The sequence below is a fragment of the Tamandua tetradactyla genome, chromosome 8 (genome assembly GCF_023851605.1).
Source record: "Tamandua tetradactyla isolate mTamTet1 chromosome 8, mTamTet1.pri, whole genome shotgun sequence".
Lineage (NCBI taxonomy): Eukaryota > Metazoa > Chordata > Mammalia > Pilosa > Myrmecophagidae > Tamandua > Tamandua tetradactyla.
Window position 1 is genome coordinate 27324165 of NC_135334.1, and position 20205 is coordinate 27344369.

Below are 20205 nucleotides of genomic sequence, written 5' to 3' on the forward strand. Positions count from 1 at the left end.
ATCACCATGATCATTTTTAGAACATTTGTATCACTCCAGAAAAAGAAAGAAAAAGAAAAAACTCATACATCCCATACCCTTTACCCCTCCTTCTTATTGACCCACAGTATTTCAATCTACCCAATTTTTACCCTTTATCTCTCCTTATTATTTATTTTTATCCTTATTATTATTATTTTTTCACTCATCCATCTACACCTTGGATAAAAGGATCATCAGATGCAAGGTTTTCACAATCACACAGTCACATTGTAAAAGCTGCATAGTTATACAATCTTCTTCAAGAATCAGCCAAATCCCATATTCTTAACTGTGCCATCTGAGGAATCTGTGAGAGGCAGACTGGAGAAGGAAAAGCCATACCATCCTTTCACTCCCCTGGGACCTGTTCTGCTTCCTTAACTAATGAGAAGTGGCTTCCAGCCCAGCTTGGGCTCAGATGGTTCAACTTGGGTTTTGAAGCAAGATAGCAGTGAAGGTTCTTGTAGTAACTGACCCCCAGAGTGCCATGATAGTAGGGCCCCATTTCCCAGCTTTGAGGTGAGAGGTTCAGCCCTGGAGAGAGAGGTGACATAGATTTTTCATCATCACCCCAATGGCTCCCACATGGTGACAGCCTCTAGACCGCTGGGAAATCCAACCCACAAAGAGGTGAGATGTAATCCAGAGGGCTCAGAAACATTTCATCAAATGCTATGGGTCTTTCCAAAACAGCCCTGTCAGCAGAAGGGAGGATTGTATTACTGTGCATGGGACACACTTTTTAACACAAGGGACCTGGTTGCTAGGCAACAGCAGCTGGCCTCCCCTCCTCCCCATAACCTTTTTCTGTTTCTAAGCTTCCAGTTAGCATTTGGGAGGGGCTGGGACTGCCCAGCCCAACCTCACCCTTGGGCCCCTTTCTTGCAACAAGGGCATTATTCATGGGTCCTGAGCAGAGTTCATTGTCTCTCTGGTGTGCCTGTGTGTGTGTGTGTGTGTGTGTGTGTGTGTGTGTGTGTAGGGAGAACAAAGGGAGGGGCCATGTGCAAGCCAGAGAGACCTCACCCTCCAACAAAGCAGCCTGGGTTATTTAATCATTGCTGACCCTGAGAACAGGACAGGAACTCTGTCCAACAGACTTTGAGGTTTGCATCGTTTGGAACTGACCTATATGGTAAGGCTACTGCTCTGGACCATCCCTGCTCTGTCCTCTCTCTCTTTTTCTTCCCTGGTGTTAAGATTCTAGACTGGTGAAAAGTGGCTTTTTGGGTGACTCTGGTGCAGAAGCTGGATCCTAGAAGTGGGGGGGGGGGGGGGCGCCTGTGTGCCGCCACCCTCATTTCTCCCCAGGGACTGCTTTTTCCTCTCTTCTCTTATTCCCCATATGCCTAGTCAAGTGTTTTGCACATAGGCGGTGCTTAGCAAATCATTATTACTAAAATTCCATTTCCAAAGGAGGACCAAGAGGACCTGTTCCATGAAAAGCCATTTTTTTTCTAGGCTTGAAAGAAACTTAGAAAAGCATGAGCTTGGTGGGTGGTTTTTGATGTGGGGCTGTGGCGTCTAAGCTGAGTCAGCTAAGTGAGGAAGGGGAGCAGCAATGCAAAGTCCCTTGGTGTGAGCGTGCATAAAGACGTGGTGGAATGGCACACTTGTTAATATGATCCCATATTCTGCTGTGGAGGGACTTAGTGCTGGCAGGTCAAGTTAGAGAGGCGGACAAGGATGAGCTCTTGAAGCACTATGTGAGATATGTCACATAGCTTTATAGCTTTGTCCTGAAACTCTGGCTCTGTAGCATGGAATATGAATGGGGGAGGGGGAGACAAGACACTAGAGAAGGGAGATTACTCATTGAGAAGTAAGGGTTGTCACTCTTATTTTATACATGGGAAATCTGAAATTTGGAGAGAGGGCCTGAGTTGTCCAAGTTCATGTAGTAAGTTGTAGAACTGTCTTTGACCCACTGGCCTAGTGTTTTTTTCCAAGCTCTTATTTTTTCATTACGCTTCGTCATGGATTGTAAACTTCAGGCAAACATATGACCTGTGCTGCTCTGTGCTTACTTATCCCCATGTCTTTGTCTGATATTACCCTCTTTGCCTGGAATCCCCAATGCCCATATATGTTAGCTCAAATCCTATTCATCCATGAAGGCTTGTCTCAGAGGTTGCCACATCTAAGAAGTGTTCTTAGACCTTCCCAGGGAGAAGAAAGCTCACCTTCTTTTGAATGCCAGTGGTAGTTTAGCTGTCAGGATCAGTAAATTAACAAATTCTTTGAGGTGTGAATGGAGGGTGTGTGTGTGGGTGTGTGGGGGGGGTTGGTCTATGTTGATTTATCCTCAACTCCTGAACTCCTACAGTCCACAATAGAGGCTAGTGCACTTGTGCTAAACAGTGTTTACTGAATGGATGGGTAGGTGGGTGCATGAGGGAGGTGGTCCTTCCTCCTCCAAGATAAAAGGGGATTAAGAAGGATGGGATCTTGAAGCCCGAGGGGAGATGTAGGGGGAGTTAAACAGATGTTCTGGAGGCTCACAGGAGGCAGGATGAGGGACTGATTGAGTATGGACTTTGGAGTTGGCCAAATCTGGTTTCACATCCTTACTCTGAAACGTATTGGCTGTGTGAAAGTAAGGTAGGTGGGACTGGAAATTCCAGAGGAGAAGAGAGGGCATGGAGAAGAGCCTATGGGATCACCCGGGGAGTCCCCAGGAGGAGTAAAGATTCCGAGGTGAGGAATGGGGACTTGTAGTGGTCCAGGGCAGAGTTTTGAGGCTTCTTTTTCAATCCTTGACATGAGGATGGCAGGGATCCTGATGTCTGACAACTTTTTCCCCAGCACCTGAGGATGGATGAACAAGCCCCTAAAGAGGCTCAGTATGCAGAGGAAGGCCCAGGACCTGGGATCTTCAGAGCAAAGCTGGAAGACCAGTTACGGAGGCCCGAGACCCAGCAGCAACCCAGTAGGCCAGACTGGGCCATAGGGGAGTGATGGGGGTTGCGGGGGGCGGGATGCAGCACCGTGAAAGTATGCTCTTCCTACATTTCTCAGATTCTCTTCTTCCCCTTAGATCCTTCTTAGGTCAGCCTCAAAGGACTGATGGTGGAAGGCTGTCTCACTATTGCCCCCAGACCTGCCTTTGCTCCCTGGTTCCCATTTTGGGGCTTGATAGGACTCTGTTGGCTTCAGCAACCAGTGCCCTGCTGCCCACCTACTTTTGGATGATGGGACAGGGGGAGGTGGGCAGGGTGCAGGAGGGGCAAACCTCCCGCTGTAGCTCAGTGGTGCTGAGACCCATGGTGGATCCTCAGGGTGAAGTAAGGCTTGCAGGCCAGAACAGGAAACCCAGACGCTCCTTGCCCTTCCCCACAGTCTCTCAGACAGGGTGCTGGCGCTCTGTGCGGCGTGGCTATGTGCTGTTGGGAGCCCTGGGACTGCTGGCTGGTGCAGGTGTCGGCTCGTGGCTTCTAGGTCAGTATGGGTGACCCTTCAGTGGACCAGGGAGGGACAAAGAACAGGGGCTGGGGGATGTGGGAATAGAGGAGCAGGTGCTGGACAGACAATAAAGGTAGATGGGGTGAGCATTCTTTCTTATCTACTCTTAGGAGACAACATGGGAAGAAGGAATGAAATTGCAGCAGGGGGATTTAGGCTCTACATAAAGAAGAACTTTTTAAATCCTTAATTACTTGAATGGTTGACCCAGAAATGCTTTAGTGACACTTTTTCTAGAAATTTTTCCCAATGAAGGAAAGTGGGATGAAGGGAGGGAAGGAAGAAGAGCACATGGGAGGGAGGGAGTTGGAAGGGAGATGGGGAGAGTGCATGGCGCTTCTCCTCACTGGGTCAGCTGGGGTCCTGCCTGAAGACAGGGTGTTTGATGAGGAGTCCCACGTGTTGCTTTTGCCTCTTCCACAGGAGTGTCTTGTTCTGCATCTTAGTGCCCCCCCTTTGAGAATCCCTTCCCTTGCCCCAACCTATTTCCTGTGACCCTCTCTTTGTCCTTGTCCTCTGAAGTGCTGTACCTGTGGCCAGCTGCCTCTCAGCCCATTTCTGGGACCTTGCAGGATGAGGAGATGACTTCAAGCTGCTCAGGGGCCAGCAGTGAGGAAAGCCCACTCCCCTCACTTCCCAAAACAGGTGGGCCCCACCCCAAGGCTTCAAGCCTCCCCCTTCTGCCCGGGGCCCCTTCACAGTCCTGTGGCCCTCCTCCTGCTAGGGCAAGAGGATCAAAGTGAAGGGCCATGTATTTTCTGCCACCTCTCCAGCCCTCCTCCTTCTGGTGAGCTCTGATTCTGGCACTCCCTGAGGCCTGTCCTGACCTCTAGTGGGAGTGTGGCCAGGAGCCCAGGCTGGCAGGAGGGGTGGAGACTTGCCATTTGGGGCAGAGTGAGCCTGTAGCTGAGGAGGAAAAAGAGCCAGATGTGTGTGTGTGTGTGTGTGTGTGTGTGTGAGAGAGAGAGACTGAGAGAGAGAGAGGGGAATGGGGGATGCCAGTGTCTGACTAGCAGGAATTTTTGTCCTATGACCGCACAGAGGAGTGGAACACCGTTCCTCACCCTCCCTCCGGCCAAGAGGGCCCGCAGAGGCTGGGGGACTGATAGGTGGAATAGGATGGCAGTTATTAAGAGCACAGCTTTTGGAGTCTGCCTTTTACTAGCTATGTGGTCTAGGGCACATAGCTTCTTCGAGCTTCCATTGCCTTCTCTATAAAAAGGAAACAGGAATATTTAAAGCATAAAGTGGTCATATGGATACAATGTATTACTCTATTGAAAGAGCTTTACACAAGCCTGGGGAAAAACAGACACTCAATAAATGGTAACTCTTACTGTGACGAGATTTGAAATCAGAAGGCCTAGACTTAAGTCCTGGATCCATCGCTTACTGACTGCGCGATCCTGGGGAAACAGCTGAGCCTCTGTGCCTTAGCTTTCCCTCTCAGAAGGGCGAGGATAGTAAGACTCACAAGGAAGTGAGTCTTACTTAGTATCCTTACTAAGGATAGGAAGACCATGATAGAGTACATTTAAAAGCACTGAACGATTGCATAATTATGTAGCTTTTACAGTGTGACTGTGGGATTGTGAAAACCTTGTGGCTGACATTCCCCCTATCCAGTATATGGACAGATGAGTAAGAGAATAAGGACAAAAAATAAATAGAGAATAGGGGGGATAAGGGGCACAGAATGTTTTGGGGATTCTTTTTTATTTTTATTCTAATTTCATGTTTTTGGAGTAATGAAAATTTTCAAAAATTTATTGTGATGAATATACAACTATATGATGATACTGAAAATCATTGATTGTACACTTTGAATGATTATATGGTATGTAAATATATCTCAATAAAACTGCATTAAAAAAAAGCACTTGAAGCACTTGGTACATGTATAAAAATAAAAATAAAATCTGAATGGCCCCAGACTAAAGGACATAAGACACAGTGGAAAATCCAAGTGAGGTGTTGAACTAATAATAGGATTAAAGGAAAATCAACATGCTATTTTATTAGTGGGTTGCAGGAGATATATAATGAAACTCAATATGTTTGATTAATTGAATCATGAAAATTCTCTATATCAGGTAGCGATAGAAGAGAGTTTTCTTAATTTATTAATTTTAACTATCAGAAAGCTGTTGTCATTTATGAAATGAAATATTAAAATTACCTCCATTTAATTAAAAAATAAGAAAAATACTTTCTTTATATCTAGCCTAATTCTGGAAGCTGATGTAAAAAAAACAAAATTGGAAAAAAATAAAATAAAATCAGTGTAAAAGGAGACAAACTTCTCAATTTTCAGAAGCTATGCCTGTTTACCTAGAATATATCTGAATATCAAAAAAGTATTGCTATAACTAATATAATAATTTAGTAATCTGGAATATAGAAAAGTACATACAAAAATTAAGGACTTTCTTACATATCAGCAATAATCAACTAGAAAATGCACTGTGGAAAAAAAAGCAATGAAAACTGCAACATTAATTACAAAACACCAAGAAATAACCATAACAAGAGTTGTTAAATACTTTATTGAATGCCGAAAAGATTAACTTGAGAGAAAGACCCATGTTCTTGAATGAGCAGAATCAATATAAAAGTGGGTGATTGTCTTTGCATTTTAAAATAGACATTTGGTTAAAAAACAAAACCAAAGTGCTCCATGGATAGGGTTTATTTTGTTCTCAGAATCAAGGGAATAGTGTAACTCAGAGGAGCTGCAATAAGCCTGATGGTCTGAAAGGCTGGGAGTCTGACATGGGGTGACCCAGACGTGGTCCTGAAGGCCTCTTCAGGTCCTACAGTGCCCAGCTCCAGCCTCCCCTGTGCCCCCCACGTCCCCGCTCTGGATATGGTTTTCATACTGTGGTTTCAGTATCTTTCAGAGTAAACAGCGAGGGCTTCCTATTGGAAGTGCAGGTGAAGGTCCGGCCAGCATGGCTCCTGGTGTGCCACGAGGGCTGGAGCTCTGCCGTGGGGATGCAGATCTGCCGGAGCCTTGGACACCTCAGGTAGCTGGAGCCAGACCACCAGGCCAGAGGATTGGTGGGGTCCAAACGAGTGGGGGGAAGTTGGAGAACACTGTCTGCCTGTCACAGAAAAACTGCTCGGAAAACGCTCTTCCCCTGGCCTCTCAGTTTCTCTGCTTTCAGCATCCCTGCTTTTGAACAAAGATAAATGCCAGAAAAAGTCATTTTCATAGCCTTGCTTGGTCACTATTCTGGTATAATGTTCCATGCACATTCCAGTTATGATTAACCACCGCCTCTCAGGCTGCAGTTTAAAGCTAGTTTCCTTCTGTTTTGTTTTCCTTTCTTCTGCCAAGACTCACTCACCACAATGGAGTGACTCTGTCTGACATCAAGCTCAACAGCTCGCAAGGGTTTGCTCAGCTCACTCCTAGACTGGGAAGCGTCCTGGAGGAGGTGTGGCAGCCCAGGTAGGGCTTCTGAGGAGGTTAGGTGAGTGGGGTCCTTCACTTCCTGGTGGGCAGTCCAGAAAAATCTTCCTCCCCTGGAGGCATTGTGGTGAGAACATTGGCAGTGCAGAGGTTGGATGAAGAGGGCCATTTCCCAGTCGGCAACAGCAAACTCAGTTCACAGGCACCCTGCCCATCACAGCTTCATATACATCGTCTCTTTTGCCATCGTAAGGAATGCAGGATTGGCTGTTATTGCCACAGGATTTGAAATAGAACCCTTATTCCTATTTTATAGGCAGGAAAACCAAGGTTCAAATAGGTAAAGGGCCTTGTCTAAGGACATGTAACTAATAAGGAGCCAAACATGCCTTGAAACCAGGCTCCTGTCCCAAACTAAATGCTCTTGCAACCCTGCCACACTTAATTTGGATAATTCTGATATCTTTGGAGAGAGAGGGTTGAGTCATTCTGGTGCCTGAAGAGCCTCCCGGAAAAGAGGGCTCTGGGATGAGCAGGCCCTTTCCCAAATACTAGGGGTGAGACTGGAGTGACTCATGCACAAGTGCCCCTACTTGGGCTTCCTTGAGCTGCCAGCAGCCTCCTGTTATGGGTGAGTGGGCATCCCCATTACCTCTCTAAAGTCTTCCTGTCCTTGCACAGTTTTTCTGATCTGAACTGTTCCTTCAGGTCCTGCATGCTCAGCCCCTGTCCTCTGGGTCCATAGATGAGAAATGGGCAGAGATGGGGCAGCCCTGAATGGTTCCCTGCCTTAGATAACTGAATGAGCAATGGAGGTAGGGGTGATACAGAATCCTCCAGGAGAGCCCTGAGAGTTGTGGGTTTTGGAAATTAGAAGAATCTAAGAGGATCCAGGCATTGGGGTTGCTGGGGTTCAAGGATAAGAAAAGGAAGAGAAGAGAGTTTTGGTCAAAAGGAATTGAAGCTGCTAAGAGAGTAGGGGGCAAAGAGAAGAGCAAAGACATAATGCAGGGCCCAGGAAGGGGCTTGAAATAGAGAATAGGATAAGTCTAGGAAGAAGCATGGGATGAAGCCCCCGATTCATTCATTCATTCACTTATTCATTCATCCATTGAACACATATTTATTCAAGGGCACTTAGTGGGAACAGCTGGGCTTTCCCAACTATAAATTCTGTATACATTTGCCCCTGGTCAAATTGACCCTCAAGAACTGTGAAGTTCTGCTGTTACCCTCTGGGACACTGGGCAGAGTGAGTGTTGCTGCCTTGTAGACCTGTTAATGAGGCAGTTGGGAGAGAACACAGTCATGTTTTTAAGGCTGTGGTGGCATCAGAAGGATCAGTCTGTCTCTATCCCTCCAATACCCCATCTTCTCCACCCTTGGGTGGGTGCACATGGTCTCAGGGTGGGCCCCTGTCCAGCTTCCTGTAGTTACCTTTGTTTTGCAGGGACAACTGCACTTCTGGCCGAGTTGTGTCCCTCAAATGCTCTGGTGAGTCATGTCTTGGACCTAGGGAGCTGGTAGTGCAAGGGGGGGAGACACCCCCATCCCCAGCCCTCCCAGTGTGAAAGAGCCCTGTAGAGAGGCTCAGCTGGGTCTGGGTACAATTACCTGTCTGCCTGTCCATTTGTCTGTTGGGTCCCTTCTTGCAGACAGAGTTCTGCCAAAACAGAGCCCTGCCTAAGCCTCTGCCACGCCCCCCACCCAGGCACTGCTCTGGGCTGATAGCCTTCTTGCTTCATTACCCTACACCCTCTGCCCTTGCCTCTGACCCTCACACCCCCTTCCTTCTGGAAAGCCCCAGTCAAAGGTGAAATTCTTAGTGTCTGTTGATACCTGTTAGCAGCTTCAGAAGACTAAGGGAGGGTGATGAATTAGGGGCCAAATGGGAGACAGCCTGTGGAGTCCCTTTCATCTGTCTTGCCATTATCTATCTATCAGTCTGTGCATCCATCCACAAAACCAACATTTAAAAAAAATTTTTTTATTAATAAAACCAATCAACATACAATATGAACATTCTTTTTTATCGCATAGTTGTATAGTCATCATTATGATCCTTTCTTAGAACTTTTGCATCAATTCAGAAAAAGAAATAAGAAGAAAACAGAAAAAAAAATTATACATACCATACCCCTTACCCCTCCCTTTCATTGATCACTAGCATTTCAATCTACTAATTTGAACACAGGTTTCTATACAGGTATTATTCCTGCGAAATGGAAAGCCTTTTTTTTTTTAAATACCAAAAGAGCACCAAACAAACGCAAACATTCTTAACTTTTGATCATTCCGTTCTACATATATAATCAGTAATTCACAATATCATCACATAGTTGCATATTCATCATCATGACCCTTTCTTGGAACATTTGAGTCTATTCAGAAAAAGAAATAAAAAGAAAACAAAAAAATTTATACATACCATACTCCCTACCCCTCCCTTTCATTGGTCACTAGTATTTCAAGCTAAATTTATTTTAACATTTGTTTCCCTGATTATTTATTTTTATTCCATATGTTTTACTCATCTGTTGACAAGGTAGATAAAAGGAGCATTAGACACAAGGGTTTCACAATCACACAGTCACATTGTGAAAGCTATATCATTATATAATCATCATCAAGAAACATGGCTACTGGAACACAGCTCTACATTTTCAGGCAGTTCCCTCCAGTCTCTCCATTGCATCTTGACTAACAAGGTGATATCTACTTAATGCGTAAGAATATCCTCCAGGATAACCTCTTGACTCTGTTGGGAATCTCTCAGCCATTGAAACTTTATTTTGTCTCATTTCACTCTTCCCCCTTTTGGTCGAGGAGGCTTTCTCAATCCCTGGATGCTGAGTCTCAGCTCATTCTGGGGTTTTTCTCAATCCCTTGATGCTGAGTCTCAGCTCATTCTAAGATTTCTGTCCCACGTTGCCAGGAAGGTCCACACCCCTGGGAGTCATGTCCCACGCAGACAAGGGTAAGGTGGTGAGTTTGCTTGTTGTATTGGCTGGAGAGAGAGGCCACATCTGAGCAACAAAAGAGGTTCTCTAGGGGGTGACTCTTAGGCCTAATTTTAAGTAGGCTTGACCTATTCTTTGTGGGGTTAAGTTTCATATGAACAAATCCCAAGACTGGGGGCTCAACCTATAGCTTTGACAACCAACATTTTTGACCCTTACTGTGAGACTGGCATTATGTTAGGCTTTGGGACTACATAGATAATGTAAACATAGTGCATGCTCTCAGGAGCTCTGGGTCTGATGGGCAGACAGATGTGTTATCAGCATTTCTACCCACCAGAGCCCAGAATTGGAAGACCAGGAATAATAAATGAGAGCTCTCCACACTGGCTCCCTAGGACTTGGTACTGGCCCACAATCACTAAGAGATAGGACAAGCTAATACACACTCCTTGTTCTCTCTTGCTTCTGACCCTTCTTTGTTTGCAGAGTGTGGGGCAAGGCCCCTGGCTTCCAGGATAGTGGGCGGGCAGTCTGTGGCTCCTGGGCGCTGGCCATGGCAAGCCAGTGTGGCTCTGGGCTTACGGCACACGTGCGGGGGCTCTGTGCTGGCACCACACTGGGTAGTGACTGCTGCACACTGCATGCACAGGCAAGTACTGGAGGGCTGCTGGGGGAGGGAATGCCTTAACCATCTTTTCTGTCTGGCTGTTGGTATATCCTGTATAAAATGTCCACATCCATCTCTCTGCTTCCAGGTGTCCTTCCCAAATGGGCTATTAGGGAAGTTCTTCCCCTTCAGTGACAAGAACAACTCTGCATGAATAGTAGTGATAATACAAACATAGGTTCTTTATATTTACTCAGTTTTAAAATTTTTGAAATGCTTTCACTTTCACAGCTCTCTGTGCCTCCTAATGTTTATTATGACTAATGAGAGCATTTCTATGAAATTATTTGTTTAATGTCTTTCTTCTTCTCTAGACTAGAAATTCTTAGTCTTGTATGCCGCAGAATCCCTTTCTCAATTTTTCCACTGCTATGTTTCCAGGGCCTAGAATAGCCCCTGGAATATAGTAGATGCTTTAAAAATACTTGCTGGGGTAATGAATGAATGAGTTTTTTGGTCCTTTTCTCTTAGAGGCAGGCAGAGCAGATGGTGTTCCATTTTTTAAAATTGTATGCAGTATGGCAGGGGTCACATTTCATTCTTTTTCTATGTGAGTATCCCCTTATTGCAGCACTATTTGTTGAATTTTTGTTTGTTTTTGGTTTTTCATTTGTTTGTTTGTTTGGAAAGTGCATGGGCTGGGAATTGAACCCGGGTCTCCTGCATGACAGGTGAGAATTCTACCACTGAACTACACTTGCACCTCCTGTTATTCTTATTTTACAATGAGGAAACTGAGGCTGGGAGAGGTAAAGTGTCTCCCCCATGATCACACATAGTAATAGAGAGACAGAACTGGTTGAAGGTTTTCTGTCTTGGCCTAGAGTTATGATTTTAGACCACACAAGAACGCCTATTGTGAAACTTGGAGGGGGCTTATGCAGGAAAGAAGAGATGGTTTTTGCAGATGACCCATAGCGTCTTGCTTCTCCACTTGTCAATCCTTAAACATTTATTAAATGCCTGTTGCATGCCTGGTGTCTTGCCAGCTGCTAGAGGGCTGCTAAGGGGCATAATCTCTGTGTTCTGTGAACTTGTCACCTGGGAATGGAAAATCCTGTTAAGTGGCTTCTTCACCAGCTACCTCCACTTGCCACTTCAGTTAGAGCAACTTTTCTGTTCCAGCCTTTCTGGGCTCAGCATGGACCCTGTTTGCAGTTTCAGGCTGTCCCGTTTGTCCAGCTGGCGAGTTTACACCGGGCTGGTCAGCCACAGTGCCATCAGGCCACATCAGGGAGCTGTGGTGGAAAGGATCATTCCCCACCCACTCTATAGTGCCCAGAATCACGACTACGACATCGCCCTCCTGCGGCTCCAGATGCCACTCAACTTCTCAGGTGAGGCCTGAGCTGGGGAAGAGCAGCCTGGGCTATAGGCAGAGAGGAGTAGGGATTGGATGGGAGGAGAGGTGAGCTGGCTTCTAAGGTATCCTCTATAAACATGAAAATATTCATTTGGGTGATGGAGTGGATTTTGGTATAACCTGGACCTAAAGTTGCCCTCACTCCTGTTGTATGGGCTCTTTTGGGAGAAGGGTTCAGGCCCTTTTCATGGTAGGATTTGCTCTGTGGTCCCAAGCAGAGCTTCAGAGCTGCTCCTTCTCCCAGCAGGCTGTTCCACACTCCCAGGCTGGTCCCAGTTCCCAGCCATTTTTTAATGACACGTTACAGTAAAAATTTTCTCCCCCTCCCCCCATCAAATATCATTTCATTCAATCATCATGAAAACCCTGACAGGTAGATAAAGCAGATACATACAGATAAGGACATTGAAGTCTAGGGAGGGAAGTAACTCTGCAAGACCACACTGCAAACAGTTCCTGAGCCTGGCATTCAGATTCCAGGCCCGGTGTTTCTGCTGCCGTAGCTCCTGCCCTAGAGCAGCAGGCCCAGGCTGCAATCTCCCCAGTAACCCTAACCCTAACCCTAACAGCCCCTCAACATGAATCCACACACACTCTAATCACACATGTATACATTTAGACACACTCATAAACTCACACAAACACATGATGCATACATACTCACATACAGATGCACATTCACACATGCACACACTCCCACACATTACATCCATCCACACTCATACACATTCAGTTATGCACATGGACTCACATACAAACACACCATTACACACACACACATAACACTCTCATGCCCACACACAAACACAGACACATTAATGTATGTATATTTTCATACACATACTCACATAATATTCATTCTTGTGCTTACATACATGTGCACTCACACGAATGCACACACACTCATGCACAGTTTCACACACAGCATATATATTCAGCATTCCTCCCTCCCATCCCCACCTGTACCCTTGAGTTTCCCAAACATCTGTCATTCCTATAATCCTTTCACAAATTTTATCATATATGTGCACTCCATTGTTCAACAGTTAGTCTTTTTTAATTAAGTCACTTAAATAGAAATACTCAAAAGAGAAACCTTATATTACTACCTACTGGAAAAACTATTTTACTTAAATAAGTAGATGATAACCACAAAATACAGAGAGTGAAAATAAGATTATGTTCTCTGTAGGTATTATCCTCTGCAGAAGGAGCTGAGCCTGAGGTCTGCTCTCTCATTTAATGGGAGACTGGCAGGCCTTAGAGAGGAACGGAGTAGTACCAAATGGGGTTTATCTCCTTGTTGCAGTTAGAGGGACTGAAAGAGAATTGCAAAAGAAATCTTTTTCTTCCTGTGTAGATCAGTGTTTATTTTGTGCCATGTCTATGTACTACCTAAAATATTTTTGCATTCCACCCCTGTGGGACGGACCACACACTTTTGGAAACACTACCTGAGAGGGTTTAGACACCCTGGGGAAAACAAAAAAAATGGATCCTCATTAGGAGAAGTTGTCTGCCTGTGGCTGAAAGGAATTTCCACTCTCTCTTGCCCTCTGCACAATGCCATGTTCCCTCCAGAAGGCGAGATAAGGGATGTGCAGTGTGCACCTCCCATTCCTAGAGGGCGTCATGCACGCCATATTTACACGTTGTTCTCTGTTCATGGTGACCCAAGAGGGTCCGTGCATGGTGCGCACAGCACTGTATGAGGCCTCTGGGCTGGGGAGGCCGGGAAGCAAGGCTCTTTGAGAAGAGGGACAAGGGCCTGCCATCCCTGGTCCTTCCACTCAGGCTCTGGGGAAGGATGCTGCACCTGAGCAGGGACCAGGACCATGTGCCTCTCCACAGACACCGTGGGCGCCGTGTGCTTGCCGACCAAGGAGCAGGACTTCCCGGGGGGTTCTCGGTGCTGGGTGTCCGGCTGGGGCCACACCGACCCCAGCCATAGTGAGTGAGCTCCCAGGGCCCTCCGGTGAAAGGGGCATGGGGATGGGTATCCTTTCCCAAGGTGAGGGCCCCCCGCTTCTCCTACTTCTATCTCTCTTGGCCACTGGCAGTGCCAGCTTTTTTTCTGGTGTCACTGTTGGTCAGACCTGGGGGCTCCAGTCTCACCTGCCTGGTCTTTCTGAAAAACCAAACCCTGCGTTTTCCCTAAACCCAGATCTTGTTACTCTCCCTCTCATTGCCCAGGCTTGCCGCGCCTTGGGCATTTGATGGGTGTGTGAATCCCATTCTTCCTCCCAAACCTGAAGTCTGAGCAGACCCCTACCTCTTTGCCCAGGGTCTACAGTTTCTAACCTAAGCTACCCTCTTTGGGTCTCTGAGTCCCGGGTTCCTCCACTACCTCCCGTTTGGCTGCTCTGCCTTTCCAGCTTTGCTTTGTGCCCCTGCAGCCCCTCTCTACCCCTCCTGTCTGTGTCTCCCGCAGCCCACAGCTCGGCCACACTCCAGGACACGGTGGTGCCCCTGCTCAGCACTCAGCTCTGCAACAGCTCCTGCGTGTACAGCGGGGCCCTCACCCCCCGCATGCTGTGCGCGGGCTACCTGGACGGGAGGGCCGACGCGTGCCAGGTGCTGCCTGCCAGGACCCGTGGTGGGGGGAGACAATAGGGCCTGCCGTGGCTTGCTACTCTGGTCTCAGCATGTGGGCATGAAAGGGCATCTTAAGGAGGGGACCCTAGGCGGCCCAGCAGGGTGCGCTCAGGGTTATGAGGTGTGTGACAAGCAGGGACGGCTGGTGAAGGAGAATCCAGAAAGGACTAACTGGTGGTTTCTCTGTGTCCCGTGCCTGGATCCTTCAGGGGGATAGCGGGGGCCCCCTGGTGTGCCCAGATGGGGACACCTGGCGCCTGGTGGGCGTGGTCAGCTGGGGCCGTGGCTGCGCAGAGCCCAATCACCCAGGAGTCTATGCTAAAGTAGCAGAGTTCCTGGACTGGATACACGACACCGCGCAGGTGAGTGTGGAGGCAGGGATGCGGTGGGATGGTTTCCAATGGACCTGCTCCTCAGAAACTATGACCCTCATGCCTTGGGCCTGAGCCCTATTGCGAGTGGGAGGAGGAAAGAGTGATGCTTATAAAATGGAATCCACCGGATTTCTATAAGATTAGGCATTTAACTGGGTTAGGAGTAGAGCTGAATTTATACCCCAGACCTGCTACTTGCTGTGTGGCCTTTGGCAAATTCCTGACTTTGTTAAACCTCAGTTTCCTGGGATTTACCACTCAGCTAGCTTCTATGCTGTTGTGACGATTGAGTGATGTAGGACAGTGCTAGGCTTATAGGAAGTGATCAGTAAGCGTCATTTATGTATCTGTATTACTGTCCTTCACCCCTGGGCTCTAAGTCTTTTCTGCATAATGGAAAGACCTCAGCATTTCCTAGTTGAGGTTCAGCCACTACTTTCCAGCCACTCCACAAGTTACTGTGCTAGTACATGGTAGAGGGAGACTGTCAATCCAGCTCCTTTATCTCTTTTATTTAACTTTTTTCTCATTTTTAACAGCTTTATCGAGATATAATTTACACACCATAGAGTTCATGTTTAAAATTAATTAATTTTATTGTGATAAAATGTGTAACAAAAAGTTATTGTTTTAACCGTTTTGCAGTATTACTATTCAGTGTATACTTTTACAATGTTGTGCCACCATCACCATCTTCCATAAATAAAAGTTTCATCACTCGAAACAGAAACTCTATAACCTTTAATCATTAACTCCCCATTCTCCCCTCCCTCCAGCCTTTGGTAACCTCTAATCTACTTTCTGTCTCTATGAATTGCTTATTCTAGGTATTTCATGTAAGTGGAATCATACAATGTTAGTCCTTTTGTGTCTGTCTTCTTTAGCTTAGCATAATGTTTTCAAATCTGTAGTGACTTGATCAGAACTTCGTCCCCTTTTTTAAGACTGAATAATATTCACCATATGGATTTATCACATTTTGTTAAGCCATTCATCGCTGATAGACATAAATCAGTTGTTTCCACCTTTTGGCTTTTGTGAATAATGCTACTATGAACATCGTTCTGCAAAATCTGTTTAAGTCCCTACTTTCTTTTTTTTTTAATTTTTAATTTTTTTAAACATAACAACATACAAACATGAACATTCTTACCATATGATCATTCCATTCTTGGTATATAATCAATAACTCTCAATATCATCACATAGTTGTATATCATCACCATGATCATTTTTAGAACATTTGCAACAATTCAGAAAAAGAAATAAAAAGAAAAGAGAAAAAACCTCATACATATCATACCCCTTACCCCTCCCTCTCATTGACTGCTAATATTTCCATCTACCCAATATATTTTAGCCTTTGTTTCCCTTATTTTTCTACACCTTTATCACTCCCTTTCATTGATCACTAGCATTTCAATCTACTAAATTTATTTTAACATTTGTTCCCCCTATTATTTATTTATTTATAATCCATATGTTTTGCTCATCTGTCCATAACATAGATAAAAGGAGCATCAGACACAAGGTTTGCACAATCACACAGTCACATTGCAAAAGCTGTATTGTTATACAATTATCTTCAAGAAACATGGCTACTGGAACACAGCTCTACATTTTCAGGCAGTTCCCACCAGCCTCTCCATTACATCTTGACTAACAAGGTGATATCTAGTTAATGCGTAAGAATAACCTTCAGGATAACCTCTCGACTCTTTGGAATCTCTCAGCCATTGACACTTTATTTTGTCTCATTTTCTCTTCTCCTTTTTGGTCGAGAAGGTTTTCTCAATCCCTTGATGCTGAGTCCCAGCTCATTCTAAGATTTCTGTCCCACGTTGCTAGGAGGGTTCACACCCCTGGGAGTTATGACACACATAGAGAGGGGGAGGGCAGTGAGTTTACTTGTCGTGTTGGCTGAGAGAGAGAGGCCACATCTGAGCAACAAAAAAGGTTCTCTGGAGGTGTGAGTCCCTAATTTCAATTCTTCAGAGTATATGCCAGTTCCTTTATCTTTACATCTAGGATTCTTTCCCCTGTGCCCTGTTGTTTCCTCCAAACTCACTGCATATCAGCCTCATGTTTCCTGGGATCTCTAGCAGGTCCGTTAGATGGAGAAGCAGCTGCCATCCAGATACAGAAGGCCTGGATACCTACCACTTTTCGAGAGAAGCAGTCACCACCACACCAGCCACTGGACAATGCAGTCTCTCCCCTCCAGTCTTGATTTCAAGTCCTTCTTTCTTATCAGAGTTTCTCCAATAGGACATGGGTTGTGAGGAGGGAGAGCTGAGGGATGTGGGGGAGGAAGAGAGAGGCAGGAGCTAAAAAGGAACTGGCAGCAGGAAAGCAGTGGGGAGCCACCCTCCCTTCAGCCCCTGAGCACATCTTTTGGGAGAATGCTCCGGAAATCCCTGGTCCTGCTTCTCCCTGTGCCCTCAGGCGGGCTACTGCCTCTCTAGAGGAGCCTCTGGCTCCAAGGCTTCTGGGCAGTTGGGGTCAAGGCTGGGCAAGCCCACACCAAGCCCATGGAATCAAGATCCTCTGTTGGTCTCACCCACTTGCTCTTATCCCCTCTGGGCTCTGGCTGGCCCTGCATGAGGATGGGGTACTATACGACAAGGAGGTTGGGGTCAGAATAGAGTACTGGTTTTAAAATTACAGTTCTGTGAACTGAACCAAGGAGTTCCGTTATTAAAGTGAAATGATGTATGGTCTTGTTCCACTTCTTGTTTCCTCTCTCATACATACACACAGAAGTTAAGGAATTGAATTATAATTTTACTGTCATACATATTTGTTAAAGTTTATATGCTCTAGACATGCTCTAGAATCCAGGCATGTATTTATTTGTTTAATTCTCTGAATTTGGTAAATCTACATATCATGATATGCAACAAAAAGCCCCAGTCTCCCAGGTGCTTTAATGCTCTGAGTTTGAAAACCATTTAAGTGAATGATCTCTTAGGAAATGTCTGGCTTTCCTATTAGATCTTTTTCTTCTTCTTAGCTCTTATTTCAGAACTTGGCCTTTTGGTGTGCGGAGATTTCATTCTCAGTTTATGCCTAGCTAGCATTTTCCTGCTTAAACTGCTCCCTTACTTTCTTCTCTCTAGCAATTAAAATGCAATAGGCATCTTGTTTCTAAAAAGTGCAATGACTTTTTTATGGTACTTACCCAAGAAGATGGAATTAGCATTTAGCAATAACAAACCTTTGTGAGTTTATCAGCATATTTATTTTGAGGGGTAGTACAAATGAATATCCACTCCTGGGTGGTCTGCTCCCTTTGTACGAAATGCACTAAAAAGTAAGGTCCTCGATTTACCATCAGTTTATTAGCTGGTGAAGAGGCTGCTGGGAATCTGCTGTCACATTGCAGATCTTGGCCCTGACTGGGAGCAGATCCTCCTTCTGTGCTCTTAGAGGCCAGACCTCCAGCCTTGACCCTAAGATTAGCATTTACTTCCAGGCTCCTTCAGGTCCCCACTCAGGACAACAAAATCAGGACCAAAAACCAACAGCAAATCCATCAACTTTGATAATTTTCATGTTCCTGATGCTACCTATAACCATTTACTAACATTTAAAGGGAGGGTTTATCCACTACACCCAGTATGAGTTGTTAATAATCTGCAACATTTGAATAATACTTTCTAGTTTATAAAACCAGATCACATACGGTAACTCACTTAAATCTCCTACAACATCTATGTGGTGAAGCTATTTTTATCATCCCATTTGCAGGCCGGAGAATTCGTGCAGAGAGCTTAAATGACTCCCCCAAAGCCAACCAACTAGTGCTGGAGCCAAGATATGAGCCAGGATGTGAACCCAGAGTCTTTTAATTCCAAGTCCACATCACTGCCTGGCACATGGATGAATAAGTTGGCCCAATATTGCATGGAAGGATAGAATTGGAAGATACCTTTATATGATCATCTGGTCAAGTCACCTGCCTACAGTTATGCACTGCCACCCCTTTTTTGGGGGAGGGGTGCATGGTCTGGGAATCGAACCCAGGTCTCCCTCATGAAAGGCATTCTACCACTGAACCACCCGTGCGCACTGCCACCCTTTTTATAGGTGAGGCATCTGAAATGCAGAATCTTTGAGTGGCTCCTTCCAAAGACTTTTCTCAGGCAACATTCATAGAGGTTTTCAATTTCCACTGAGCCTCATGGTATGATGTAAATGTAACAAATGAATATCTTTCACCAGAGAACTATTAAGAGTACCCTAATTAGAGAATTTGCTAATAGCTATTCCCTGTTTACTCATAGAAGCTGCTGGCCTCTTTTGCCATGCTAAAATATCCACAGACGCAGGAGCTCTCACTTCCCTTTCTTTCGTTAGCATCTGCTGGTCCAGCTCTTAGGAAAACCAAGAGCAGAGGTAGCCTAAGCCAGCCTCATTCCCCTGGGTCAGCTGCTGGATTTGCAAGGGTGGAGGCGGGGGGGCCAAAGAAGTGTGGGGAGATTTGGGTCCAGAAACATTGTAATGAGAATGAACTGGGTGCCCAGCTGTGCTATGCTCTAGGGAATTGGGAGATAGAAAAGTCAACTGTTTTATTGGTGCAATGAGACTTATTTGCAATAAATTATTAGTGGCCAGCCAGGCACAAAGCTGAGCGGTGGGGCAGTAATTGCTATGGGAGCTCCAAGGGATTATTGAATAAGTCAGGGCATTTCTGTGTGCAGGAAGCCTGTGCCCTCCCCACCAAGGATGCATCTCCCCTTGCCTGGGCAGAGCTTTCAAGCCTCCAGAGACTTCTCAAGAAGGTCACTCGCCACTACTGTGCTTGGGCAGATTCCTTCTCTTGCTCATCCTTCTAATTGCTTATAGGGTCTCAAAGCTGCAGTGAGGTGCAGGTTCTTTCTTCCTGTGTACAACCTCTGTGGAGTCCTTCTTTATCTAGAAGAGTTGCTAGGAACAAAGGGGTTGCCCTGCCATGCCTTGGGAAACATTCCTCAGGCCCTTTCCTGCATTTTGCATTTGGTGGTACTGGGCTTACTTACAATAGGACAAAACTGGAAGTGGTATAAATACTAAAAGGTGATACAGTAACTGTCAAGAAGTGGCTTTCTGAAGTCCCTCCATTGTTCCCCTCTCTATTTTCTGGCCATGTATGTAGGATCCCCTTGCTATCCTATGGCTACTTAAAGGATAACCCACCCACCCCACGTTGACCTCCCTCAGCATCCTGGGTTTGGATCCTACCCCACCCTCCTACACAGACACACCAACATGTACTCTGGCTTTGTCCCATCCTGTTCCTGTTATATGGTTTGGAGCCTAGTGTTGTTAGTGTCTCTTTAAACAGTGTCTTAAATACCTCCACT

The 20205-nt window shown here is 45.8% G+C and overlaps 1 protein-coding gene across 1 annotated transcript; it reads left to right on the forward strand.

Moving 5' to 3' along the window:
• Nucleotides 1-1057: 1057 nt before the first annotated feature.
• On the forward strand, nucleotides 1058-17562 carry TMPRSS5 (transmembrane serine protease 5). The gene is made up of 13 exons (XM_077112893.1): nucleotides 1058-1156; nucleotides 2827-2950; nucleotides 3361-3459; nucleotides 4006-4128; nucleotides 6374-6509; nucleotides 6824-6937; nucleotides 8349-8392; nucleotides 10348-10510; nucleotides 11687-11865; nucleotides 13743-13841; nucleotides 14323-14465; nucleotides 14696-14848; nucleotides 16963-17562. The coding sequence occupies exons 1-13, from the start codon at nucleotides 1154-1156 to the stop codon at nucleotides 16972-16974; spliced, it is 1392 nt and encodes a 463-aa protein (XP_076969008.1). The 5' UTR covers nucleotides 1058-1153; the 3' UTR covers nucleotides 16975-17562.
• Nucleotides 17563-20205: the final 2643 nt, after the last annotated feature.

Excerpts from the sequence above, each read along its gene's own strand:
- TMPRSS5 (XM_077112893.1), top strand. Across the intron at positions 2,951-3,360 it reads CGAGACCCAGCAGCAACCCA|TCTCTCAGACAGGGTGCTGG; the intron begins GTAGGCCAGACT and ends CCTTCCCCACAG. Across the intron at positions 6,510-6,823 it reads CGGAGCCTTGGACACCTCAG|ACTCACTCACCACAATGGAG; the intron begins GTAGCTGGAGCC and ends TCTTCTGCCAAG.